Genomic DNA, 27,998 nt, shown 5'->3' on the forward strand with positions numbered 1-27,998 from the left:
TATGGTCTCATGAGATGAGATTCCTACACACCTCGTTGGTGTGAAGTCCTTGCTATAATATAAATATTTACAAGAATTATAAATAATTTATGATAAGAAAATAAATAGTTATTAGAAAACATTATCATTACTTTTCGTTTATAGCGTGATAATCATAATTTTTTCATATACTTGGTACATACACAACTCAGTATGCATGAACACATCAATTTCTAAACTATAAAATAACTTTCGAATCCAGTCATCCACTATTGATGTCACTAGCTGAAGTCACTCATCGAACACAACCAGTCATCCATCTCGAATGTAATTAATCAAAGCTAATCATTACACATAACTAACCATCTATTTGGGATGTTGTTAACTGAAGCTAATCATCTATCATCTCGCCATTAACTTAGGATGCCAAAAGCTGAAGTTAATCATTAGTCATAACTCAACCATCCGCCTTGGATGCCATTAGCCATAACTAATTATCAAACTCAAAGAAACAATTTGTAAACGACTTAGTATTCATAATGACACAATATGATATCATTCATAATAAAACATTTTATAATTTAGCATTATGTAAGAAGAAGGTGGAAATCACCTACTTGTTACTCCGGTGGGATGTCTTTGTCCGATCAAAGATTCGATCTCGGTCACACCACCTAACATATCAATGGTCACAAATAAGCACATTTGCAATCATTAATCACATAACTCATCATCATATATATTTCACGAATACACATGTTTACATTTAAGTGTTTCACATATTACACAATCATATGCAATCGTTACAAGCATTTAAGTGAATTTTGGTGTGAAAGTCTTTTGTAGAAAAATCATTAGCAAAAGCTGGTTCGCTAGTGATGCAGAATTTGTTAGCAAAAATTGATTTGCAGGTGACATAGGATTCATCAACAAAAACTGATTTGTTGGGGGTAAAAACACATTAGCAAAAACTGGTTCGCTCGTGATGCAGATTCGTATGTGCAATTCAATCCTACATCTGACGCATGAAATCATCAGCACACTTAGTCTACTGTTGGACTTGAAAATCGTTGACAAAAACTGAGTCGCTGGCGACCTAGGATTCATCAACGTGATCCAGTTTTATGGTTGACGCTAAATTCATCAACCTACACATCCTATTACAAATATCAAAATCATTGATGAAAATTGATTTACTGCTGACTTAGAAATCGTTAGCACTTTCCAGTTCTATGTCTGACACTAAATTCATCAGTGCACACATCCTGCTGTTGATACCAAAATTGTTGACAAAAATTGAGTCGATGCCAACTCAGAAATCAGCAGCGTGATTCAATTCTACGATTGACGCTAAATTCATTAGCACACACATCCTATTGTTGATATTGAAATCGTTAATGAAAATTGTGTCATTGTCGACTAAGAAATAGTCAACGCAATCCATTTCTATGGCTGCCACTAAATTCACTAGCGTACACACTCTATTGCCGATATCAAAATCGCTGACAAAAACTGAGACCTTGTTGACTCAGAAATTGCCAACGTGATTCAGTTTTATGGTTGACACTGAATTCAACAGTGCATATATCCTACTATTGATAACAAAATTATTGATGAAAACTAAGTCACTGCTAACTCAAAAATTATGAGCATTATTCAATTATATGGTTGACACTGAATTCATTTGTTTAGGTGTAAATTTTTTTAGTAATATAATGGAATTTTCATTTTAAATCCTATAACTTTCTAAAATCTATTTTTAGTTTGTATAATTTTTTATTTACAAATTTATTTTTCTTTTAATTTATTTTGGTTCTTATATTTTTTTTGAAAAAGTACAATTTAGAGTAAATTTGATATGGCTTTTAACCTTGAAGTGTAATCCAAAATTGTTTTTCATGAGTAATTTATTATAAAATAAGTTAAAACAATTTTAAGTTAGGAACATGCTAATAAGAATGACTCTAAGATTTGTTTTAAATGCAGTATAAGTTAGAATGTACAAATGAAAAGTTAAGAATTTTAAGTTTTGATAAAATCAAAATTTTGACAGATAAATATTTATGATATTTCCTTTAATTAAAAATTAAAAAACAACTTAAAATAGTTTATAAAAATCATATCAAACATAACAATAGTCTTTATAATGAAAAACCTGCTTGCACTGAAATTGTGTAAGAATATATATATATATATATATAAAATAAAGGGGCTAAAAACACAATTTAAACATGACTAGAACTGTAATAAATACATTTTACACTTTAGTGTTAAATAATATTTTTTTTTAAAATTATTTTTGATATAGTATATAAAAATAATTAGAAAACATAAAAATATTAATTTTAAAAAATAAAATGTTTTTAAAAATTCTTTTAATATATATAATATTTCTGATTATTTTTATATACTGATATTTTATTTAATTAAAGCTCTGGCAGCAGTGTTAGCATGGTTACCGTGGTGGGGGGGTGTAACCGCAACTGTATCTCCGCACAGGTTGTTGCCTAAAAATAAAATAAAGTTTCCTTTCCTTTCTTTTTGGAGCATCATCGGAGTCCGCGTGTGCTTTCGTTAGTTTTTGTGTTTTTCGCTTTTGGAGTCAACTTGTCTTGTCTCCATTTTATAGTCAAAAGTAGGTAAAATAAAATAAAATAATAAAACAATTGCTGATTTTCAAGGACTATATTAACTTCCACGCGCAAAAAGCACTCGCGTGGGCCAACCTTAATTACGTGCCTTTATTTAGTCAACCCTTGCACCACGATCCCATGTAATGCCGCTTATTTTCAATTTACCAAAAAAGAAAAAAAAGAAAAAGAAAAAAAGAGGCAAAGCAAAAGTGATAAAACTCCTCAATCCCCCCCTTCCCTCCCTCTTCCATGCTGCATTATTGTTGTTCTTCTTCTATCTACTATTTATTTCCCCCCCCCCCCCCCTTCCCTCCCTCTTCCATGCTGCATTATTGTTGTTCTTCTTCAATCTACTATTTATTTTCTCTTTCTTAAACATGAATACTGTTTGTTTGCTTTCTTTATAATGAAGGGAGTAACGTATGGCCGTATGCCTATTTTCTTTCCTTGAAGAAACAAAAGAGAGAGACTAAAAAAATATTTTTACAAAAGTGGTTCTTTCTCTTACAGAAAAAACTAGATGGGCCCACATTAATAAAAAAAAATATTCAGATGCCCTAAATGTATTTTTTAAAAAAAATTATAACTTTAATTATATAAATTGGTTTTATTTTAATTAGATAATAAATATATAATAATAAAAACAAACTAAAAATAAAAGAAAGGGAAACATGATATAGTTTAATTTTCAGTCAATTAAATATAGAATGATAAGATTGAATTAAAAAAAACTAATCCGAGTTAATCTAAGTTAGCATGATATACATGTGACATGGGTAATAAAAGGTGAGCCATCCCAAAACCCAGATCATGAGATGAGGATAACTTAATAGAAAAAAATTAAAAAAATATGAAACTAATTTTTTTTTTTAAAAATTAATGTCGAATAATAAAATTAAAAAAAAGAAGCATAAATACGAAAAAATTGTTAATCTATGCTAACTTTTTAAATATGTGATCTGGGTTATTAGAATATGAACACTATATATGGAAAAACCACGAGGTTCAATCCCTAACAGGTTAAAATTGGAAAAACATTAATTATACAAAAAAATTCAAAATAAAAATTAGCAATTCAAAGCATGAGGATAAAAAATTTAAGTAAAAAATAAATTAGAGGGCAATTATAAATTTTTGATTGAACGATGAAAATAAAAAGAAAAATAACTTTAACTAAAAAGATAAAAAAATAAAATAACAAGGATTGAATTAAAAAATAATATAGCATAAATTTGAATTGAAGGATGGGTTTGAAAACAAATAATTTTTTTACAAAAAGATCGTGAAAAAAAATAAAAATAAAAATAAAAAGAATAAGAATGAAATAAAAAAATATATTGAAAAATTAGGATTTTAGGGTGAAATTGAAAATACATAAAATTTTTATAAAACAATTAATAAAAAAATTTAAAAATAAAAAATAAAAAGTTAATTAAAACATTAATAATAAAAAGGACTAATATAAAATTTAAAAAAAAAAACAAAGAGAAAAAAAAAAGTTTCATCAGGAAAAAAAACCAAGCCATTACCTGAGCACACCCGCCTCGGTAGGAAAAGAACATGGTGAAGAATCAAACAACATAATAAAAGAAAATTTATGGTCGCTGAGAGAGGCTGCTTGCGCGCCTTCCACACTCTAGTAATTATTTCTATTAAAATAATATTTAATATTTACTAAAATATCAAATCCACCTCGCTCTTCTTGGCAATATCATAATACAAGATGAAAAGACTAAAAGCTCCTGCGCACAAGCTTTAAAATTCTTGTTTTTGTGAGTAAAATTATTATTTTACTATATTTTAAACATTAAAAAGAAAAAAAAGTCTGTTATATGTCTTCTTCAAAAACTTCAAGAGTTACTTATTGTGCTTAAAAATTCAAAAGAGAAACATCCATTCCCAACCAGTCTTTTCAAGGACTCATGAGGCTTGTATATTATAGTAAAAATAGGTGTAAGAATAGATGCAGGCAACTTATTGTTTGCTGGTGCTCGAAATCCAGCCACCGTTACAGTGGCCGAAAAATCAAGAGAAGAGTTTTTAACTTAGAATACTATTTTCAGGTCATTTTCACCCAAAAAAAAAAATCACCTTAAAAAACCAAAATAAACCTTTCAACAGCCCAAAACACCCAAAATCACCGTAGAAAAGTTTGAAATTGAAAAAAAGAAAGCTACAGATGCTTCACTGTTAATAGTGTATTAGTTAATAGTGCAGATTAAGCTGAAAATGGTGTTAGTGACAAAGACTGTAGATACAATGAGCTGTAAGTATCATCACAAGCTCTGTTAGTATCATCACAAGCTCTCTCTCTGTATCCAGTCATATAGTAGTGGTGGAAGGAGGTGGAAATAAATGGGAAGCACAGGAATATGGACACTTATCCGTCAAAGCAATACAAGTCATTTTTCACCAAAACTGCATTGAATTTCTTTAATTCTCAAAAAATAAATAAAAAAAGAAAAGAAACAAACGTCATAGGTAGCTCAGTCCTCTTTCCCCTGTCTCTCGAACTTAACGCGGAATCATCAATCTTTCTCTTGAAAAACCGCCCTCTTTGTAAAGACCAAATCTTCTTCTCTCTTTTAACTTTCAACATTCAAACAAACCATAATAAACAACTGAAACCCATTTTTCAATTTGCTCTTCTTCTCGTTTTATGAGCCAGGAAATTGTGGAGATTTTGAGGTTGCAGAGATCTTGATTGTTTATAAGGATAAAGAAGCCAAAGGTTTGTGCTACTTCAAAATCTCTTCTTTCTCTCAAATTAAAGAAATAAAGATCTTCCATTCTTGTTGAGAAAGTTTCCTTAGAGGTTGGTAGTTTGTTTATGGCTACTGCCGCTATATTTTCTTCTCTAAGGCGGCGACGATCGCCGTCTTTAGAGGTTTTCTTGGCACCGGTTGATTTTACCGACGTGGGACTTGTACAGACTCTTGTATCATTGTCAACAGAGCTTGTGTCTTCTTTCTCAGGGAAGTCACTCTTCTTTCAAAGAAAGAATTCTCGTTCTTTAATTCGTAAAATTGAAATCTTTGTTGTTTTATTGGAGTATCTGAGGGACTCTGGGGTTGGTTCTGCCTTATCTTCTCCCACATTTGCTTGTTTTAAAGAGCTTTATTTGTTGCTGTACCGCTCAAAAATATTGCTTGATTATTGTGTGCGATCCAGCAAATTATGGTTGTTGCTTCAAAACCATTCGATTTCGGGCCATTTTCATGATTTGAATCAGGAAATATCTACCCTTTTGGATGTTTTTCCATTGGATGATGTTGAACTGAGTGAGGATGTTAGGGAACAGATTGATCTTATGCAAACACAATCAAGGAGAACGAGGTTATTGATTGATAAGGATGAGGAGGCTTTGAGAGTCAGGTTGTTTTCGTTTCTTGATGAGTTTGAGCATGGAAGGATTCCTGGTCTGGCGGAGTTGAGGTTGTTTTTTGTGGAGGGTTTGGGGATTAAAGATGCCAAGAGTTGTATAACAGAAATTGAGTTCTTGGAGGAGCAAATTGTTAGTCACGAGGGAGATATTGAGCCCACAACTTCGGTGCTTAATGGGTTTGTCGCAATTGCTCGGTATTGTAGGTTTTTGCTTTATGGGTTTGGGGAAAACGAGGTGGAGTTGCAAATTGGGAATCAGAAGAAGCGGAGAAAAGGGTTGATTGCTCAAGAGATTGCAGAAACTTTTATTACAATACCCAAGGATTTTTTCTGTCCGATATCGTTGGATTTGATGCGAGATCCGGTGATAATTTCAACTGGGCAGACTTATGATCGGAGTTCAATATCTAGGTGGATGGACGAAGGGCACTGTACTTGCCCCAAGACGGGGCAGATACTCATGAACACTCGCCTTGTTCCAAATCGGGCTTTGAGGAATCTGATCGTGCAATGGTGTACTGCTCATGGAATCCCTTATGACCCTCCAGAGAATACAGATTCATCTGTGGAGGCTTTTGCAGCGACTATGCCTTCCAAAGCTGCAATTGAAGCCAACAGAGCTACAGCAACGCTTCTAATTCATCAGCTGGCAAATGGTTCGCAAGGTGCAAAGACTGTGGCTGCTCGTGGGATACGTTTGTTAGCAAAAACTGGAAGAGAAAACCGTGCTTTCATTGCAGAAGCTGGTGCGATTCCCTACCTTTGTGAACTGCTGTCTTCTACAAACTCTGTTGCACAAGAGAATTCTGTAACAGCAATACTTAATTTATCCATTTACGAAAAGAATAAAAGCCGAATTATGGATGAAAAAGGTTGTCTGGGTTCGATTGTTCAAGTATTGAGGTTTGGACTCACAACAGAGGCAAGGGAAAATGCAGCAGCGGCCTTGTTTAGCCTGTCAGCTGTTCATGACTACAAGAAGAGAATAGCAGATGAGGAAGGGGCAGTTGAAGCCTTAGCTGGCCTATTGAGAAAAGGGACACCACGTGGGAAGAAGGACGCTGTCACAGCTTTATTTAATCTGTCAACACATACGGAAAATTGTGTGAGAATGATAGAAGCAGGTGCAATTGCAGCACTAGTCGGGGCTTTGGGAAAGGAAGGGGTTGCAGAGGAAGCAGCCGGTGCATTGGCTTTGATTGTGAGGCAACCAATTGGGGCTAAAGCAGTAGGGGGAGAGGAAATGGCAGTGGCAGGGCTAATAGGAATGATGCGTTGTGGAACACCAAGAGGAAAAGAAAATGCTGTTGCTGCACTGCTTGAGTTATGCCGGAGTGGCGGGACAGATGCAACTGAGAAAGTGCTCAAGGCACCGGCATTGGCAGGTTTGCTTCAGAGTCTGCTGTTCACAGGCACAAAGCGGGCAAGAAGGAAGGCAGCATCACTTGCCAGAGTGTTTCAGAGGTGTGGGAATTATCCATTGCAGTTTGGCGGATTAGGTGCCGGATATGCTTTCGCTGGAAACTCAGCCGCAAATAGGGATCCAAGTTTTGTCAGCGAAGTGTCAGTGCCTGTGTCCATATCAGTGTCTGTTTTATAGTGGTAAAAGTCCAAACTTTTCATTGTCTACCCTGTTTATAGATGTTCCGCAATATTTACGAATTCTTTCATTGAAATTTTAGATGATAAAGAGAGAAAATTTACAGAAATACTATATCTCGTTTCTTTTGGAAGAACTTATAAATATTGTTGGTCCGTTAGTTTTTATACAAGAAACATCAGTCAGAACAAAATTGAAATTATTAGATACACTTGTGTTAAACTCAAATAAGTGTGTCATGAGAACAAATGAAGCTGCTGCATATCATTTCTTGCCAATTAACTCTGCGCATAAAACATGCCTGAGATGCAGTTTTTTCTATTTCTACATCTGTTTCTTCCTCCCTTTCTTCCGTTTCTGAGGTTTTTTTCAGTCTCTTAGTAAAAATGGGTGACGGTATTCTGTCTAAAGAGTAGACACAGGTAATAAATAAGAGAATACTAAAGATTCGAGCCAGAATTTCTCAATTCTGACACAAGGTACTTATTAGATCGAATGGATGTGTGACAACATTGTTCTGCATAGAACGAAGGTTGTAATCCTTCCCTCTAAGATGACACAGTATCTTTGGCCAAAATCATAGGAATCTCGGCTCAAAGCGTTCTCCAGTTGGTTAGTTTTTGATGAACTGAAGTCTTCATTGATTAATATTCAAGCTGAGAGGTTTCTAGGACAACGAACAGGAGAAAGTATGTAATGTGCCTTATTTTCTTTTCAAAACTGCAAAGGGAATTCGGATAAACGTCATCAATATTCCTTGTTACATCCACAAAGAATATCACTCGGAAGTCAAGATTGCAGACTCCATTTGTTTAAAATCACATGCAAGGGAAACAAGCATCTATGATCTATCAAGTCTAGATGGTCAAAAAAGGGTTTGATCAGCATTTCTGTTCTTCCAAAAGTTCAAAGAAGGCATCTCGTATTTTAACTCACCAGAGTTACTTTATGAAGATTCCATAGAAAGGGAAGGAGATAATTTCTGCATGCGGGGGTTTTCTAGGGACCAAACTGGTGGTGGTTTCTGTGGGTGATGGAAGAATGGCCCAGCCAACTTTTCTCCTTTTAAATAAATTCACCGAGAATGCTCTATTAGATTCCCGTACCACTACAGAATACAAGCAGAACACTATCATGTCCATGATATCAAATAAAGAATGACGTGATGATCCACTCCTCTCATCTTCTATCCAAAAGTGAATGGGCATAGAGTAAACCAAGTACATCATGAACCTCACCTGATAGGTGGCCTCTGCGTAGTACAGAATAATTATGTTGGCGCATGGACAGCCATTGAAATCCAAGCCTTGATGAGGGAAGTTCTCTGGAAAGTAGAATCTTCTTGTAATTGATAGTTTTGGTAATGGTGAGGTGTAGTGGGGCATGCCCACAATCGAAGGCCACCCAAAGTGGATACACAAGTAGGCCATTCATCGAGGAAATTATTACAGACTGCTGGTGGCTGCAGAACACAAGGATTTAGATATTTGGGAATAGTTGAGCTTATCTCAAGCAATAGCTGGTCCCTTTTCCTGTCGATATACCAACTGCTTAGATGCAAGTGGAATAAATCACTTCTCAGGCCTTTGATTTCTGCCGAAGAGAGCATCATATCATTTCGAGACCTCTTTCCTTAGATCCTCAGTCACTACTTTATCTGTGATCACCGTCTGCATTCTAGGAAGTCGCCACCTTGACTGTTGGGGCAAGATCGTTCGAACTCAGCCTCTGTGCCACGTAATGTAAGGAAGTGTGGAACTCTCAATCCTGATCTTGTTCATGTGCGACAGAAGGCCCAAAACTCAGCTCACTAACACGCTTCGCTTCGGTTTGGGTTGAAATTCTCCACGCTATGCCGCAAATGATCATACCATGCTCGAAGAACTTCAATGCAAAAACATGCACGTACTAAGAATCCACACATTGTGAGCTGCCAACTCCTAATATATATGAGACTTATTTTACATTTGGCTGATAAGAAAAGAAGGTAATATTTATTTATTTTTTATACATGATAATACAAAATTTATATCAATACTGATATGTAAATTAAACTCTATGTCTAATTAAGAAAGAAATTAAGATGTTAATATCATTACTACCAAATAGGTTAATTCTATTATATATAAATGCCTGCCTATTTATCCATCATTTAAACTTTAAATAATTTAAAATAAATTTATAAATTCACTCTTAACCTATTACACCTTATTAATTTGTACTTTATTTTAATCTTCAAAACCCTAAAATTGCTTATAAATATGTCAACAAAAATCCATAGTTAAAATACAAAAACTAATAAAATTACATCAAAATTTATCAAATTATTAAATAGGACCTTAGTTTTTTATATATTATGTTCTTAGTTATTGTTTTGTGCTATCTCTAGATCCTTTAAACAAAAGAACTCATAATTTTTGTTGTTCTTTTTTTTCTTCTCCAATTGCTACTAATATTAAAAGAAGATTCCTTTAAACCAAATAATTAATAAAATTTCTATTCATACTTGTATTTTAATTTTTACTCACCTCACATAAAATTATAATCCAAAAATAACAAAATTAGATAAGAATTTAGAAAAATATTAATTAACAGATATGACAATATTTTTATTTGTGTCTTTATCTTTAATATTTTTCTCATATATATTGAAAAAGCTCTTCAAGACTTAAAGAAAAACAATGTGAAAATACTATAATACTAATATAATCATGCTAAAAGTCAACAGAGCCATGACAAAAACAAAATTATTCACATTATATACCCTATGTATTTGTGCTACATATAGATTTCATTTGAACAAAGAACTCTTTTAGATAGTTCCCACTTGATATGAGAATCTATTTTAATTTTTCAATATTAAATATAAATACTAATATATCCTTAATAATTTACTCAGGTATACATTCACATATAATAAAAATGAATTCTTTAAAATAAAATGAATATTAAAAACTATAATGATGATATTATTATATTAAAACCTAAAGGAGCCTCAAATACAATTTCTGTTCATATAATAAATTTTATGTGTTTGTGTTAGTTATAAATTTTATTTAAAAAATAATTTTTTATATATAAAAGAACTCACAAATTATAATATAATAGTATCTTGTGTGGGAAAATATATTTTAGTTTTGTAATTTTAAAATATAAATATTAATACAAGATCCAATGTTTTAGTAAGTTTTTTATTTATTTAGAAACTTAGGGATGATAAAGGGTGTTCACATGATGGGCTTTGATATTACTTATTAACAAATTTGAATATGAACTATTATTTAAATCTAACCCTTTACCCAATGATATGAATTTTAGATACTCGAACTTAACCCAATTAGGTTGTAATTATCCATTTAAGTACCCATCATTAAACGAATATGAAAGAAACCAATGATTTATTTAATCAATTAGCTAAAAAAGTATCCAATCAAAATCCAAAGTAAATGTACCAATAAAGATAACAAAATCTTGACTAAGATCAAAAGAAATCCAAATTTCAAGATAAATTTGATTAAAATATTTAATCAAGGATTACCAAATTTGCAATCTTTCTTCCTTTATAGACCAACACCTTATATGATTAGATAAAGAGTTTAAATACGAGTCAGACTTATGTTTACTGATGCTCACTTAAACTTTTGCTTATATTGGAACTCATCCTATGAATGAGGTATCCTTGAATTATTTTTATTCTCAGGCTGCATAAGATTAAAAGGTCGGGTTACCTCAATACCATTTAGTCAATTTGCGAGCCTAAAAAGTCTTTTGGAATAAACAATATGAGTTTGAATCTTTATGAGCTAGATCTCATCTTTTAGGATGGACCATTGATAGGACACTAATAAATAACATAACATGTCACACTTATTCATCTTGAATTGTAATTTATTAGATCTTCACAAATCTTTAATGAAAAAGAGAAATTAAGGGACATAATATGATTACCATTAAGGATATGAGTATTAGGTTAAAAAAATTAATGTGATGGGGGATTGCTTGCCAATAAGATTCGAGTTCAAGCTACCAGAGTGAGTGAAGCTAAAAAAACAATGCTTAATGCTAGCCAATTATTGGATTATTATGAGATGATGTCTTTACAAGATCAAATTATATTCTAAAATCAATACGAAGATATAACTCAATATTTGGGTGTAACACTTATATTTCTAAATTGTGATAGGGTTTTGAGACCTATAATATAAGTGTTTCACCTTTGATAATATATATATGATTCTTACCCTTTACGAATATGATTCTTTATTGGACTGTTTATAATTAAACTTGGAGTATTTCTATAAGCCAATATACTAAACTTTATCAAATTATGCTTGGTTGACTAAAATCAATTGAAGAATGGTTGAAGGAAAGATGACTAAGTGGGGGTTTCAATCAAAGTTGGTTATCGATATATCAGAGCCTATATTTAAAAAGAGATTACATGATAAAGAGAATGAGATTTGTTTGAGAATTTTAGCTTTGAACATTTAAGATTTGATTCTTTTCCTATTAAAAGAATGTATGATCAACTTTAAATGTGTAATTGCTCTTCAAGTTAATCCAACAACAATAATTTTAGCTAAAATATTTTATCACTGAATCACTATAGAAAAATAAAAAAAAAAAGGTCGTTTAAGGTGTTGTTTACAGCTATTATTTGTTTGGAACATGAGTTACATGGTGAAAAGAAAAATATATATATATATATATATATATATATATATATATATATGATCTATTTAGAACCTTATGGCATTTATATTTAAATTAGAGAAATTTGTTTAACCCCCACTAAAAGATATATGAAAGAATACTTGTGAGAGGATGTTTTCCAGCTTGAGAAAATCTGTATTTCATTGAAGGACACAATGTAGTTATTTCTTATCTTACCTTATATATTGAGGTGATTATACTTAGGTTTCATCGATGGGGGCTTGATGTTACATTATTTATTGCTTTAGTTTGGTTTTACAACAATTAGGTTATGAGAAATTCATAACTCGAACCATTGGACTAACTGAATTCTATGAAGATTCAAAATTTTAAAGAATTTAATGGAATTAGTCAAAAAGTTTAGAAGTATCGTGGTATAGTCACATTCACCAATAACGTAGATGGAATAGCAACCCCGTATTAACCAATATGGTAAAAAATAAGAGAAAAAACTTATAAAGTTCCATAAAGGACCTTAAAAGCTAATTGTTCAGATTATAAAAGATATGCAAGAAGAGATTAGAGTCCAACAAGAGTCCTATAATGAAGACCTGAACTCCGAGCTAGAGGAATTAGCTATAAAAATGAGAAAATTAGAATCTAACTTAACCAACTAGGAGTGGAATTTGATCATAATGAAGAAAAAAGCAAATAACATTTTAGCCCACTTACAAAAGCACTAGTAAGCCTTTTAAGAATTATAAGAAAAGTTCAACTATTTACATAAACAAAAGAAAGGCAAGAGTGTAGAATGATAAGGAAATGTTAAGAAACTCAGGCTGAAGTAGGAGAATTGAAGTAAGCAAATGAAATACTCTGAAAGCTAAGCTAGCTACATGCCAAGTTAATCACACATCTCGATTATGAGACTACTAGGTTCATTTATGTCAAACAACCTTTGATTGAATAAAAAAATACTGCAATATAAGAAGCACAACATTAGACCTTAAAAACTATGAGCTATTACTTTTAAGCTAAAAACTTCAAATTTTTAGCAATGAAAATAAGAGGAACAATGCAATATCTAGCTAAAAACCTAACAGTGCTATGAGACATATTTATAAAGTTCCTCGAGCAACTTTGCGATTGCATAAACTAAATAGCAAAATATCTTGGCTTGAGGACATAAAAGGATTGGATACTTGAAATTTTAAAGAATCATGTATTGAATAAATCAATTTTTATTGAGAAATAAAAATTATTTTTTTTATCAATGGTTGTTTAGTATTTAATGTGTCTTTGTATGAATCCCTATCAATGACAATATCTTTCCTGAATCAACTAAAGTTCATATGAGTTTATAGTTCTTAGCGAGAATTTTTTCAAAATAAATAATGACATGTAATGCCAAATAACTCATTTTTGAATATACTGTAGTAAAATAGTTGAAATCACACTTGATTAAAAACTAACAACCCATTTTTTTATAAAAGCTTGATTGGTGATACCTTAATTTGGTATATGAGGGTTGGAAATACAAAAATAAAAAAATTAAAGATATTTGGTAGAGGCCTTTATCAAGCAATAAAAAATTAATATTAGTATAGCTTTATTAATAATAAATAAGTTTTTATATAAACAAAAATATTATCACACTTAACTAACTAATTGATTATAAAGTATATACATTAAAAAAAGATACAACCATTTTATGATAAAAGGACGTAGGCGTTTTTAGTGAAAATGTATGTGGTCATATGTGGTAGATGGTATAAGAAACTCTAGGGAAATAGTGAAAATAACATGTTTGTTATTCAATAACAAAGCTTTAGTGAAGAGTGAAGAAATGTTTCTTGCATAATAATAGTGAATGAAAACTAGACCACAATGAGTTCATATTAGATATTATTGTATGAGTGCTTAAGTAGTCAAAGGTGAGATATCTCTCAAGCTGTCAAAATTTTTTGTACTTGAGAGGGTGTTGATTATCGATAATTTTATTTTTTAGATCATATTTTATATATGAAAAGAAAAGTGAGTGAAAACCTTATGATGTTGAGTGAAGTGTTCATTTTCATGAATTTAAATTTATAATTAGAGTATTATGGTAGAGAGAAACGTGAACACTATTTATAAGTGGTGTGCGTATCATCTAATTGAGTGATTCTTAATATGAGAAAATTTGAATAATAGTGTTTACATAGTCAATGATGAAGTTTTGGCTAGAAGGAGCATGGAAACAAGTATCAATTGACTTTTATGGATATTTCCATAAATTAAAAAGCTAGATAAACTATAGAATGAGATGACCGTTCTCTTATGAAAATTCAAAAGCAAAAGCTGGCCTTCCAAATAGTCGTGCTCAAAATCTGGTTTCATTGGTTGGAATTTGCATAGTTTTAAAACCCGGCCCGACCCGGAGGGTTGACCCGGGACCCGGCCGACCCGGGGCTGGAACCGGGCCGGGTTGATGAAAAAATAAGGTAAGTCATGACCCGGCGTGACCCGGCCGACCCGGAAACCTGGACGACCCGGCAAAACCCGGTCAAAAACTCGGTGGTAACCCGTTGACTTGTATTTATTTTTTTATTAAAACGACGTCGTTTTGAATTTTTTTTAAAATAGAAATTGACCCGGCCAATCCGTTCGATCCGGTCAAAATCCGGTAACCCGGTCAAAAACTGTGGGAATTTGGAACCTAGTTGATAAAAATAATATCAGGGTCATTGTCGAACGACAATCAGCCGTGACCAAAGGGGTAAAATTAATTGAGAAACTGAGCAAGGACCATAGGCCGACGACTCTGGGAACGAAAGTAGCTATCACGGGTCAATCCTTGTAGGGATGATAGACCATTCTTTTCGTCAAAAAATCGTTTCCAATGATCTTGTTATATCAAGGTTAATTGTATTTACGGTTTGTAGTTTCAAAATTATGTATTAAAGTAAATTATTAGCTAATGCTGGCATAGCAGCTTTTGATCATCTTATGGTCTCTACCATACCTCCTGGAAGCACAAATTCATTATGCTGACACCACATCATGGACAAATAATAACATCTCCTTACCATCAATCTCTAGTGCCAATCGGATCATTCTGTTGAATGAGATTGGTTTTGCTTGTGGATTCTACACCGACTATTATGGGGTTTTTTCTGCTGTCGGGATAGCCAAAACCTGGACAGATTGGAGTGTTGGGAATGGTAGTCGGTATTTTAGCCATCAAATATGGTCGGCGAACAGAAATAAGCCTGTTTGCGAGAATGCAACTCTGCAGTTTCTCCCAGAAGGAAATTTGGTCCTGAGAGATGCAGATGGGACTCTGGCTTCATCTGTAAATTTGATTGCTTGGTCTCCCAGAAGGTTATTATTATTGTTGTGTTTTTTAACGAGCATCCGCACCTCTTTTTACGTCAAGCATCCTCGAATATGAGTCAATTTTCCACGCCTGTCATTCTCGTTCTCGGCTGTTGGGTCTTTAATGGCTGCCGTATTGCTTGACGAGGACCATTTAAGTATTATTCTCGACCTTTTATTTATTTATTTTTTTGGATTTTTTCTGCTGGTGGGTCTATAATGCTTTCTTATAACTGAAATCTGTAAACAGAAACTTTTTATTTATTTTCCGCGTCAAGAAAGTTAAGGAACAACCACCAACTTTTTTTAAACTCCCACTCCACTCTCGCTCCTTCTGCTGTTAATCCAATTCCAAATATTTACGGAGAAAAAAAATATTAATCTTTATTTACAACGTTGGTTAATTACAATTAGTACAATGATATCAATTTCTTCTCTTATATTAAAATAGTGATACCAATTCTAGATATTATTTATGAATCTGAATCATTTTTTATATAAATATTATATTTTCCTAAAAATAAAAATTATAGAATATAAAATTAAAACACACACACACAAGCAAGCATGGCAAGAAATTCATAAATATCAAATTATGTTATGTATGAAAAATACTAAAAAAAAGATAGGTTAATTTGGTCATCCCATAAAATTATGGAGAGAGATTAAAACTCAAGGAATGGGAATAGCACTGCACAAAATATTAATGATATTTATTATTTATAGTATATGGTCAATGAAGTGTCATGATTTATCGAGTGATTTCCAATGAAATTTGTAGCACGTACATACCAGCTTAATTCTAAGTTCGCTAGAAGAATTATTTGATTTTTGAACAAATTGATATGCACTTAGGCACAATCTACTCCTTTTTTTTTCTTGTTAATAAAAATTGTATAAAGAACAATTAAATATATATTAAAATCAACAAATCAACAAATTAAATAAAATTGTATTGTTCTCTACAACAAATTGTGCAGACCCTAAAAGAAAAGTGAGAGCGCGAGATGTGCTTCCGGGACAAATTAAAATCAAGAAATTAACACGTTAAAAAAACTTTCAATATGCCTTGTATGTATGATATGTAAATTGACTAGGTGGTTTGCATCACTGTGTAGCCATTAACATATTTAATATCAATTCAATCTTGAGTATGAACCTATTCTCCAATGTCACTTTCATTTGCTCCAATGGGAAAATAATGCTTGAATTTTCTTGTCTCATGTTTACTTGCGGTTAAAAGAAAAGTTATGATGGGTATTGCGAGGAAATCATACAACAAGAATCGTAAACTCTTGAGGGTAAACATGTCCACTATCCATGGCTGGTAATAAGGACGGCGAAATTAAAGAATTTTCATTGATGGGGCAAATAGCATCACGTTGTGTTAAAAAACAGGAAAGCTTCCTAAGTCCTATGGCTGCTGCTGCACTGCCTTCATTTGGTGTTGTATAGAAACAGCATTTATTGATCTGTATTACATTCCAGAGTAATACCATACAAAAATAGTAGAGCTCATGGCTATATGGCCTTTGAATGATATCTTGCTAGTGCAGCTTTTGATCATATTATCTCCTGCATACTTCCTAGAAGCTCAAATTCATGACTCCACAGCACAAATATCGACATCATGGACAAACAATTTGTCCATTCCAGCGGGAGACTTCGATTTCTACCAAATGATCTTGATGAGTGAGTCTGAGTCTTTTGCTTGTGGATTTTACTCCGAAGACCAGAAAAATGATTCCTTTTATTTTGCAGTTGTATCACTCCAAATATCACATTATCCAGATGGTAGTTATAATTTCACTCTTGAGAATGTCATATGGTTGGCAAATGAAAATAAGCCTGTTGGGCAGAACGCAACTCTAAAGTTACTTCCAGAAGGAAATTTGGTTCTGAGAGATGCAGATGGAGCTTTAGTCTGGTCTACCAACACGTCTAACATGTCTGTTGCAGGTATAAAGATGATGGAAACAGGAATGCTTGTGCTTCAAGGCCACAATAATAAGACTGTGTGGCAATCTTTTAGTACTACAGCGCATGTGTCCACTTCATGGACGAATAATTATCGCATATCAGCCATGCCTTATAATCCATATAAAATAATCATGATGAACGGAGCTGTTTTTTCTTGTGGATTTCACTCCATGGACCGGAATTCCTTCTATTTTGCAATATGGAAGCAATCGGAATATGCTCGGGATGCCTTATGGTTAGCAAACAGAAACAGGCCTGTTGGTGAGAACGCAACTTTACAATTATTACCAGATGGAGATTTGATCTTGAGAGATGCTGCTGGAACTTTCGTTTGGTCTACTAACACATCTAACATGTCTGTTGCGGGTATGAGGATGATGGAAACTGGAAACCTTGAGCTCTATGATGTCAATAACAAGACTGTTTGGAATTCATTTGATCATCCTGCTGACGTACTGTTTCTTGGGAACAAATTAGTGGCAGGACAAAAGCTGGTGGCAAGTGTTTCGAAAACTGATAGATCTGAAGGTGGCTTCAGCCTTTTTGTGATCCCACAAGGTTTGTTTGCTTCTTACCAAGCTACTGCGCCACAAAAGTACTTCAAATTTTCAGTTTTTGGGGGCATAGACAGCCTCCAACTAAGTCATGATGAATCCTCTGGTAATCTTGCTTTACTTATAATGTCAGCTTCACCTGATGAGCCGAATACAATGCTTACAAGCACCGTTAAATACTCAGCGACGGCTTACATGAAATTTGATCCTGATGGGCATCTCAGAATTTATGATGGCAACATGATTGACGGGGTTGATCTGTTGACAGATATGATGAGTGCATGTGATTACCCAACAACTTGTGGTAATTATGGGCTGTGCTTCAATGGGCAGTGCTCGTGCCCAGCAGGTTTTGCTCGAGCCAATACCCCAAATGATCAAGGCAACTACAATTGCTGGCAGATGAGTCCAACCACATGTGAAAATCCAAAATCCCATTCTCTTCTTCCCCTGGAAGATGTCTACTATTTCAATTATGTTGACCCTGAGGCGGCGGTCCTGAACGGAACAGACATGAAGAGTTGTAAAGATGCATGTTTGAAAAAATGTTCATGCAACGCTGCTCTATTTCAGTATCACGGTAATGATTCTCATGGGAATTGTTTTTTGCCCTCACCAGTTCTTACACTAATGGCTGATGGCAAGGAAAGAAATAATTACTATTCTTATGCCTTCATCAAAATTTCTAATGATGGAGAGAATGGAAGTGCTTTTACATCTTCTATCAATCCTACATCTTCTATCAATCCTAAAATAATAGCAGGATCAACTATTGGAGCCATCCTTCTTATGAATTTAATTGTTGGTCTATGTATTATGGTTTTGAGGAAGAAAAGAGATCGAGAGGAAGGAATGGAAGACTTGAATCAACTATCAGGAAGGCCCATGAGATTCACATACCAAGAACTAGGAGTAGCAACTTGGGATTTCGAGAAGAAGCTTGGAGGAGGAGGGTTTGGATCAGTTTTTGAAGGAATTCTAGAAAATGGAGAAAAAATTGCAGTAAAGCGCCTAGATGCTTTAGGCCAAGGGGAGAAGGAATTCTTGGCTGAGGTCAAAACTATAGGAAGCATCCATCATGTCAACCTGGCGAGGCTAATTGGATTCTGTGCTGATAAATTGCATAGGCTTTTAGTCTATGAGTTCATGTGCTGTGGGTCTTTGGATAAGTGGATTTTCTGCAGGGAACCACTACTACATCCTCTGGACTTCCAAACTAGAAGAAACATTATCATGGATATAGCAAAGGGGCTGGCCTATCTCCATGAAGAATGCAGACAAAGAATAGTCCACTTAGACATCAAACCACAAAACATTTTGTTGGATGCAAATCTGCATGCTAAGATCTCTGATTTTGGCTTGTCTAAGTTGATTGACAAGGATCAAAGTCAAGTGGTGACCACAATGAGAGGAACTCCTGGGTACTTGGCTCCTGAATTATTCAGCTCAGTCATCACAGAGAAGGCAGATGTTTATAGTTTTGGAATCGTAGTCATGGAAGTCGTCTGCGGAAAGAAAAATCTGGATAGGTCACAGCCTGAGTGCATGCATTTGCTCCCTATTCTTATGAAGAAGGCACAGGAGGATCAATTGATTGATATGGTTGACAATAGCAGTGAGGATATGCAATTGCACAGGTTAGAAGCTGTGGAGATGGTGAGGGTTGCTATTTGGTGTCTGCAAAGTGATCACACAAGGAGGCCTAGCATGTCAACCGTGGTTAAGGTCTTAGAGGGCAACATGGGTGTTGAAGCAGACCTAGACTATGGCCTTCAGAATGCAACAACAATGGCAGCAATAAGAAGAGAGGCAGTGCTGGGCAGTACTGCCACATTGCTGCCATCACTACTATCAGGACCAAGGTGAAGAAAGATCTTTTGCGAAATATATGTGGTGTTTATGTTTCTCTGATAGGTGTTTTACCTTCAGTTGTATTTATATCGCTATTGTAATGTTATCTGGGAAATTGTTCAATTAGCATAAAGTGTGACAGGAAAGCATGAAAAACTGCAAGAAACTCCCGGCTACAATTAGCTGCTTACTACAAGTAAAATAACTACCAAGTAAATTCTAGCTCCAAGTATATCACTGCAATGATTATAACTTCTCTGGCATTTAAAGCCAAGAAATGCCATCAGTTTTCAGTTAAGTTTTTGAGGTAAAAAAATTTAATTTTATAGCCAACAAAGAGCCAAATATACATGATTCCGGTTAACATGTTACTATTAACATTGTGCTGATTCTTTTCAGAAAAATCATATCGAGGGCATTTGATTGAATTGTGTTGACTTAGCATGGAAAATTGAAGCTACCTCCCCAGAAACCTCTTTTCTTTTCTTTTTCTTGAAGCTGCAATTTGTCTTCGCAAATCGCTACTCATTGCTCAGGTATAATGATGTCAAAGTCACTAACAGTCCATTCAGCAACTTGATTTGGGGCCTTGAATATCTCTGTTCCTAAATCAATGGACATCCACTGCCTCCTAGCCGGAGGAGTCCCAGGATCCTGCAAAATAAGTAATAGCTTTGTCCATTTTAATAATTCAAAGAGCTTTGTCCATTTTAATGATTCATCATGTCACTTCCTTTCGGCCTCTGTAAAAATTTCCTTCCGTTTCTAGGATGCAGGATTATATCTAGTGACTTCGAGTTTTGAAAGAACTAGCAAATTTGAAGCTCTGAAACTGTGCTAAGGCCATTTAATCCATAAGAGAAAAGTGGAAGACAGAAAAGCAAACCTGGTAGAAGTAAAGTGATTGCGACAACCTCCCAACATCAAGTTCCCAAGTTCTCGGGTCACCAATCCAACCCTCACCTTGCTTGGTAGGATATCCATACTCACCCCAAACTGGATGTGGCAAAATCTGTAATATCTCCTGAGGCTGAGGATTGCTATAGGGATCACACAAACTATAAGGAACTTCAAGATGCTCTGCATTCCCCGGAGAACAGTACAAGTGATAGGCGGCATAAGGGAAGCGAGCAGTGTCATTGCGATGGATACGTGTTCCATCGGGAAATGTATGGTAAGGAGGGCACACATTGAGGTTGTTTGGATGGCACCATGAACTTATGTTTGGATTTATGATCATTTCGCTGTATCGAGTGACATCTGAAGTAACATTTCCATCGCAAGGTTTCCCGTCGTTCTTCCAACAGCTTCCCATGTCCATCAGGTAGAACTGGCTGCTAGGACCCCCACCATTGATTACATTTAAAGTGAACCTTACTTTGAAGTTTGGTGATTCTGGGATCTGCATATAGTGCACGTCAACTCCATCACTCACAAGTTTGTTTGGCTTGTAAGTAAAACCTGCATTAGTGCATGATATAGACTAATTTTTCAACCCCTAGATGTCACTCGTGTAAATCCACCTCCCCTGTGAAATGTTTGCAGGATTTGACCTACATTCCAATCTATTTCTATGCATCATAATATTTTATCTACACCGGAGGCTTGGCAGAAACAAAGAAAAGGTAAGGCACTCCCTTTGTTTGTATTTGAACTGTTGAGGAATTTGAATATGTATATTAATTAGATCAAAGAATGTAAAAGGAGTACTCACAATTTTTGACATACCCCTTGTTGGGTAATGGTACCCACCAGAAACATCATGTGTGGCATCTGATCTCAAGTAAAGCATCAACCATGGATACTTTGTTGAGGTCCTCAAAAGATGATGAAAAATCCAACTTCCCTTTCCTACCTCCTTCTCCCATGTCACAGAATGGTATGAAATGTTATCCATTAGTCCCTTGCTCAAATCTGCATCCAAATCCCATGACCCATAAAACCTTCCTTTAAGTGTCGTCCTATGAGGCCCTTGCAACGTGGTGTAATCATGATAAATGAATGGCTGGTTCATGCACCCTTTTCCAAAGCAAGGGAATCCAGTGTCCGGGCCAAAAGGCCCCACTCTGTGGCCATTTTTGGGGCACTTGGCTGAGTAAGTGTCCATGTTGCCGCTTTTGAGCATGATCATCCAGAATTGCCACGGATTAGGAGTGTCTTCAACTTGGCATTTTGAGCCTAAATAGAGTTCCTTATCCGCAGCATAAAGGTTTACATCATAAAGGGCATTTGGTTGCACTCCTAGAAAAGGGTTTCCAACACTAAGCTTGTTGTCTTCCACTGTGACTCTGTGGACCAATGCATAAGGCAAGGAATTGCAGAGGGCGCAGTCCTTTTCTACAAGACAGAAAATTCAGAAACAAAATAAATACAGATCATAAATGTTCGAGTACTTTCTTCTTACAACTTACTACAGAAACATAGAAGTTATACAAACCCTTCTTTTCGTTAAGAAATTGTCTATTCTGAGTTCAAGTTCTTGCTGGGAATTTATACATTTATTGGATTTATAAAACTCAAGAATCATAAACAGACTAACTCTTGTTCACTGAAGGAAAGGTATCATTGTACTAACAATCTACAACATGACAATTTTCTATCCAAAAAGGCAATTCAATACGGTGATAAAGCAAACAGATCTTCCTAAATTATCACCAGAGATGCATGAATACTTTAAACAAGCATATTAGGCTTCATTGCATCCAGGTGCAGATAGAAGACAAGCAAAGAAAATGGCCTGAAAATCTTACCTTCTGCCTTCGGAGAAGCCTTGAATATGTCAAAGCAATCTGCAGCTCTTGGGCTGCCCATAGAAGGAACTTCTTCTCCAACCTCATTGCATTGATTCCATGACTCTATTGCCAACCTTAAACCATCTCTTCTCATTCCGGGATCGCCTAATGCTGATACGTACTCATTTGCAGCTGTAGCATATAAGGCTCCTGAAAGAATAACCACGGCCAGAACAGGAAGAAAATAAACTGGGTTCTTCTTTCCATCCATTGGTTATAATAGAGGAAGTTTGATATCACACATGTACATAACTATATATAATATGATAATGAATTCAAGAGTCTCAGTAGAGATGTAGAATTCGAACTTGATTGATTGAGAGCCAAGTACGAAAAAATTGCTCTAGACTTTGGTCTTACTTTCCAGTTGCGAGGAACATACTCTTCCTCGTAATGAAAGCTCTACAGATATTATTGTTAATTTCCTATGTGTAACTTCGGTCGGTACAAATTCCCGTTCATAGAGGGCTACTTATGCCTTTCTTAAACTAACTCTCGCACCAGAAAAGAAAGGGACAAACCAGAATTTTTAATGAAAAACAATATAAGCTAGGGATACAAAAGGACTTTTGGTTACATCTGTTTAAAATCATATTCACAAAGTTAGAGAAATCACTGGAAAATAGTAAAAGTTCATCTTCAGCCTATGCTGTAAGGAAAGGTGTCGTTTCTAGCTAACTTCTGTAGACGTTAAAACCTACCCTAGCAAGTCTTCACGTATTCCAAAAGGACATTACAATAAAAAAGTTTATACTACTTCGAGTATATACTTGGGGGTATACGTATAGAGTTATTGAGCCGTTATTCTGCAGAACAAGCAGAGGAAAACCAAAATAGGAGATTCTGGCCCTTCTTGCTGGTAATGATCACACATCGCATTACAGTATGAATCTGACAATGACCCTTCTTGCCTTTGATGGACCACGGGTCGGCTGCACATGCTAAACTTATTACAAGGCCAAAGTGGGACTGAAAGCGGAACAATTGTCCTAGTCTGTGCAAGTTACATGAATGCTATTATGTCAAGTGTAATTGTAATTTCTAGCTCTGCAATGCAAATTTACTCCAAATCCTTCGCTGTCTGTGATGCAAACCACACATTGACTGTAACAGTGGGTAAGGGCATTAGCATAACTAATTTGGTCTTAACAAGCAAACATTGATGTCTGCAGCCTTTCTAACTAGAATACCAGTTGTTGGTTTTCTTTAAAACAAAGTGATGCCTCTATCATATCTGGAGTAAGAGAAAAGTTTCTATATTCTGTTCTTGAAATGCAATCTATCCTCTAGACGCAAAACTTGTTGACAATACAGGACCTCAACCTACTGCAGGTGTTTATCCAATGCAGCCAAGGATTTGGACCGATTTACTTTTGTTTGTGGGCCTGAGGCTTACCAAACCCAACCATTCTTTCACCCTTAATTCTTATTAAGTGCTACGATCTTCTTTTTTTTCCGAGGCTATTAGCCACTGTAGTGGTCTTTGACATAAAAGCAAAAAGTCACACCTCCAGAAACCAAAAATAAGCAAAAGGTAAAAGAAGGAAACAGATAGATTTTAAAGAAAACGAAAGGAAATGATTAAAGAAAGAAATCTCCAAATCACTAAAGCCATAAAGAGAGAACTGTCAGTCCTAATTGTCCAAAATCTGCCCCCATTTCAAAGGCCTGGTAGCTGGTTCATACCAAGATACAAAAGTTCACGAGCTGCTGATGCAACAACACTGGACATGTGGACAGAATTATAGACCATAATTCTTGTGAATGAACTTGGGGTGATCCTGCACCTAGAGGATCAAAGGGATTCCCATCTGAGCATGGGCTTAGGCATGAATTCATTTCCATGTACAAACCATAAAGTGAAAAAAAGAAGCCAAAGTGGTCACAAGATTAAGGGCGGGTGCCTCTTTTGAAAAGAAAAAAAAAACTAGCAGCAGAAAACAAAGTAAGAAACCCACGTCCCTATTTATAAGTCTCTAACTGTCCCAAACTGCTACAGCTCTCTCTCCCCCCCTCCCATTATCATCCCATTCAGTTTCTTATCACCATCTCCATCTTCTTCTTCTTCTTCTCTTGGCAACTGGATAACCTTAAAAAAATAATATCAAGCTATTCTCATCAAAGCAAAAGAAAGAAAACTACTCCATAACAAGCAGGAAAAACCCTGCTTGTCAGAAGTAGAAAACGATGAAGTGGCGTAGGAAAAAGACCCCATCCTCTTCGCGCCCTTCTTTAATATCTCATGTTTTCTCCACTTCCTGGCTAACAAAGTTCAAGCACATGAGCATCAACCCAGGGCAAGAACATGCAAAAGCGAAGCAAAAAGGGAAATGGAATTCTGTTTCCGCAAGTCCATTGCCATTTGCTCGTGGTGAAGGAGGAGGTAGATTCTATGGAGGGGATGGCGATGCTTTTTGGAGACTTTCTTTTGGTGACGAGAGTGCTAGCACAGGTGCTTTGAGTTCATTGCATAATGATTTGGACAGTGAGCTCCAGGCTCCACCATCAAGTTGTCACAGCTGTAGATCAAACGCTGCAAGGGTAAATAAGAGAAAAGAAGACAAAATCAGGTTCAGCAACAAGGTTTATGAAGCAAGGGAAATGAGAGGACTGCCAAGAGAAATTGAGATTTTGCCTGAAATGGATGCATGTATAAGTGAAAAGGTAGCAGAAATCAGAACCCCAAGGTTGAGGGTTGAGAGAAAGGAGAAAACGAGGAAAACAGATCAAAGGGTTTTCGAAGCGCAGCGGTTCAAATTGAATGGAGAATCGTTTGAAGCAGAGAGAGTATCAAGAAAAGAGACATCAAAGAATATTTTTGAAATGGAATCAGAAAGAACGATTGGGAGGATAGAGAGAGAGGACTGTAAGTTGACAGCTTCTCATTCAAAAAAAGATTTCTCCGTGTCTTCCATTAATGTGAGCGATTCTCATCTAAGAAAGACTAAAAAAGACTTTTTATTTGCTGCTCATAAAGAAAGTGATGGAATTTCTGCTGAAAATTTGAGTTCTGAGTGGCAAACGTTGAAAGACATGAAGATTGAAGAGCTCAAGACAAAGAGGGAGAAACTGAGAAAATCTCTGTACATAAACAGAGAATTGCAGAGGAAAAAGAAAAGTAAAGTCAGGGCTATTTCTCCAAGAACTGCTTCAAAAGTCGAAATCTGCAAAATAAAAGCACTGGAAGACATGAAGAAAGCCAAGATGAAAAAGAAGAAAAAGGCCAGAGAGAAAAAAGTGGAGGGATTCACAGGCCTAGAGAATTTCGCTGTGGTGAAAACCTCGTTTGATCCACAGAAGGACTTCAGAGATTCAATGATTGAAATGATTGAGGAGAAGAGAATTAGCCGGTCAGAAGAGCTCGAAGAACTCTTGGCGTGCTATCTGACATTGAATGCTGACGAGTATCATGATCTTATTGTCAAGGTATTCCGGCAGGTATGGTTTGATCTGAACGAGGCCTGTTTTGATACTGAACTAGAGAATGAACAATCTTACGATGAATAACCGCATTATTCAGTTAATTATAGCAAGAAACTTGTAAATTTCCTGTAAATTGCTAAGATATTACTGTTATAAGATGATGATGCCTCTAATTAATTATCATTCCATGAAAAATTGTCATCATAACTTCAATGCAGTAACGATTTCAAGAATTAGTGCTATTAAAGTTTGTGTACATATGTCCACCATAATCGAAGTGATGCACTGATGAGGAAAGGAGAGAATTGATGAGTTGTAAACAGTACACAGCTAATTGCTGGCAACACGCATTGATGCTTTAGCATTCCCATCACCTATCATGCTACGAATCTTTAAAGAGTGAGAGAAGCCCTATCCTCTCACAAGTACCAAGGATTGCCGTGCAATGTCAATAACTTACATTCAACATCTATGAGCGGGAAGGCAGCAAAGTGGCAAATCCATATACAGTTCGGTTTACATAATCTAGTGGATCATTAGCCGTGTTAGGTTGCGGATCCAGTTAATTTTAGATTTTTTTAATATAAAAAAATATTTAGATATTATTAATATTTATTTAATAAAAAAATTAAATTGAATAGAGGTTAACTCGATTGACTTTGAAAATTTTAAAAAGCTTGGATGACTTAATTATACTAAAAGAAATTTCAAGATGAAATTTTCCTTCATATTACAAAACATATTGGATTTATTTTGATCAACTCGGGTTAACATATTCAATTTACAACTTGAATTATAAGACTATGATAACCTCAATGCTATTATAAAGTCTAATTCTCAATTCTCAATGTTGAAGGATTAAATGAAAAAATTAATAATAAAATATCTAAAAAAGTGATCTAAATTAACTTGTCAAACACACATTCTAGGTCATAAGAAAAAAATAACTCAATAGAAAGCAAATCAAAATAAATTATAAAATTCAATTCTTAATTAGTCCGAGACTTGAGTAATGAGACTAAAATAACCTAACAGGAAAAAAAAATGACATGCTTTAACTCGGGTTAGTCTGCTAAATCTACGATTTCGATTATGAGACAGAGATAACTCGTAAAGAGCAAATTAAAACAAATTATAAAACTCAATTCTTAATTGACCCTGCTTGGCCTAATGTTGAATTATAAAGTTTGTAAAAAGTTTAATTAAAAAATAATACAAAAAATAAGTTAAGTTAACCTGGGTTAACTCATTGAGCATTATTCACTGGTCATAAGGATGAGACAACCTAATAAAAAAAATCAAAACAAATCATAAAGTCTAATTCTCAATAAAACACAATATTAAATGATGATATTGAAAAAAAAAGATCAGTTAAAAAAACCAAGTCAATTGAATTAACTCGCCAAACTTGCTACCCGTGTCATAAGATAGGGACAACCTAATAAAAAAATCAAATATTGAAAGACTTGTGATCTAAGTCATGAGACCAAAATAACTTTTTAGAAAAAAAATACAACCTGATTTAATCAGGGTTAAAATGTTAAAACTCATGATCCTAATCAAGAAACCAAGATATCCCCATAGAAAGAAAATCAAAACATATCATGAAACTTAATTTTCAATTTACCTAATGTTAAATAATAAAATTAAAAAAAAATCAATTAAAAAAGGACATAAAAAACAACTCAATTTAACTTGGGGTAACCTATTAATCACCATTCTCCGATCATAATACTGAAATAACCCAATAGAAAGTAAATAAAATAGATCATGAAACCTAATCCTTAATCAA

At 34.6% G+C, this 27,998-nt stretch overlaps 4 protein-coding genes and 1 long non-coding RNA gene across 7 annotated transcripts; 3 read left to right on the forward strand and 2 right to left on the reverse strand.

The window, feature by feature from the left end:
- Positions 1-4,913: 4,913 nt before the first annotated feature.
- On the forward strand, positions 4,914-7,729 carry LOC105115652 (U-box domain-containing protein 17-like). Its single transcript, XM_011012604.1, has one exon. The coding sequence runs from the start codon at positions 5,443-5,445 to the stop codon at positions 7,594-7,596; it is 2,154 nt and encodes a 717-aa protein (XP_011010906.1). The 5' UTR covers positions 4,914-5,442; the 3' UTR covers positions 7,597-7,729.
- Positions 7,730-7,835: 106 nt separating this feature from the next.
- Positions 7,836-9,513, reverse strand: LOC105115653 (uncharacterized). The gene is made up of 2 exons (XR_840373.1): positions 8,835-9,513; positions 7,836-8,704 (listed from the first exon to the last, which is right to left on the reverse strand). It is a non-coding gene; the product is annotated as an uncharacterized LOC105115653 (long non-coding RNA).
- A 7,379-nt stretch (positions 9,514-16,892) lies between these two features.
- On the forward strand, positions 16,893-20,220 carry LOC105115654 (G-type lectin S-receptor-like serine/threonine-protein kinase SD2-5). Of its 3 annotated transcripts, none has more exons than XM_011012607.1 (2): positions 16,893-18,144; positions 18,274-20,220. In XM_011012607.1, the coding sequence occupies exons 1-2, from the start codon at positions 17,124-17,126 to the stop codon at positions 20,004-20,006; spliced, it is 2,754 nt and encodes a 917-aa protein (XP_011010909.1). In that variant the 5' UTR covers positions 16,893-17,123; the 3' UTR covers positions 20,007-20,220. The 3 variants fall into 3 exon arrangements, with proteins under 3 accessions (XP_011010909.1, XP_011010908.1, XP_011010907.1); XM_011012606.1 differs by having other exon boundaries at positions 16,894-17,308; positions 17,405-20,220; XM_011012605.1 differs by having other exon boundaries at positions 16,894-17,298; positions 17,368-20,220.
- Positions 20,221-20,290: 70 nt separating this feature from the next.
- LOC105115655 (uncharacterized) lies at positions 20,291-23,659 on the reverse strand. The gene is made up of 4 exons (XM_011012608.1): positions 22,742-23,659; positions 21,706-22,328; positions 20,878-21,393; positions 20,291-20,645 (listed from the first exon to the last, which is right to left on the reverse strand). The coding sequence occupies exons 1-4, from the start codon at positions 22,992-22,994 to the stop codon at positions 20,517-20,519; spliced, it is 1,521 nt and encodes a 506-aa protein (XP_011010910.1). The 5' UTR covers positions 22,995-23,659; the 3' UTR covers positions 20,291-20,516.
- A 788-nt stretch (positions 23,660-24,447) lies between these two features.
- On the forward strand, positions 24,448-26,389 carry LOC105115656 (transcription repressor OFP5-like). Its single transcript, XM_011012609.1, has one exon. It carries the CDS (start codon positions 24,971-24,973, stop codon positions 26,288-26,290), a length of 1,320 nt encoding a protein of 439 aa, XP_011010911.1. The 5' UTR covers positions 24,448-24,970; the 3' UTR covers positions 26,291-26,389.
- Positions 26,390-27,998: the final 1,609 nt, after the last annotated feature.

Source organism: Populus euphratica, unplaced genomic scaffold (assembly GCF_000495115.2).
Source record: "Populus euphratica unplaced genomic scaffold, PopEup_1.0 scaffold739.1, whole genome shotgun sequence".
In the NCBI taxonomy this organism is placed as follows: Eukaryota; Viridiplantae; Streptophyta; class Magnoliopsida; order Malpighiales; family Salicaceae; genus Populus; species Populus euphratica.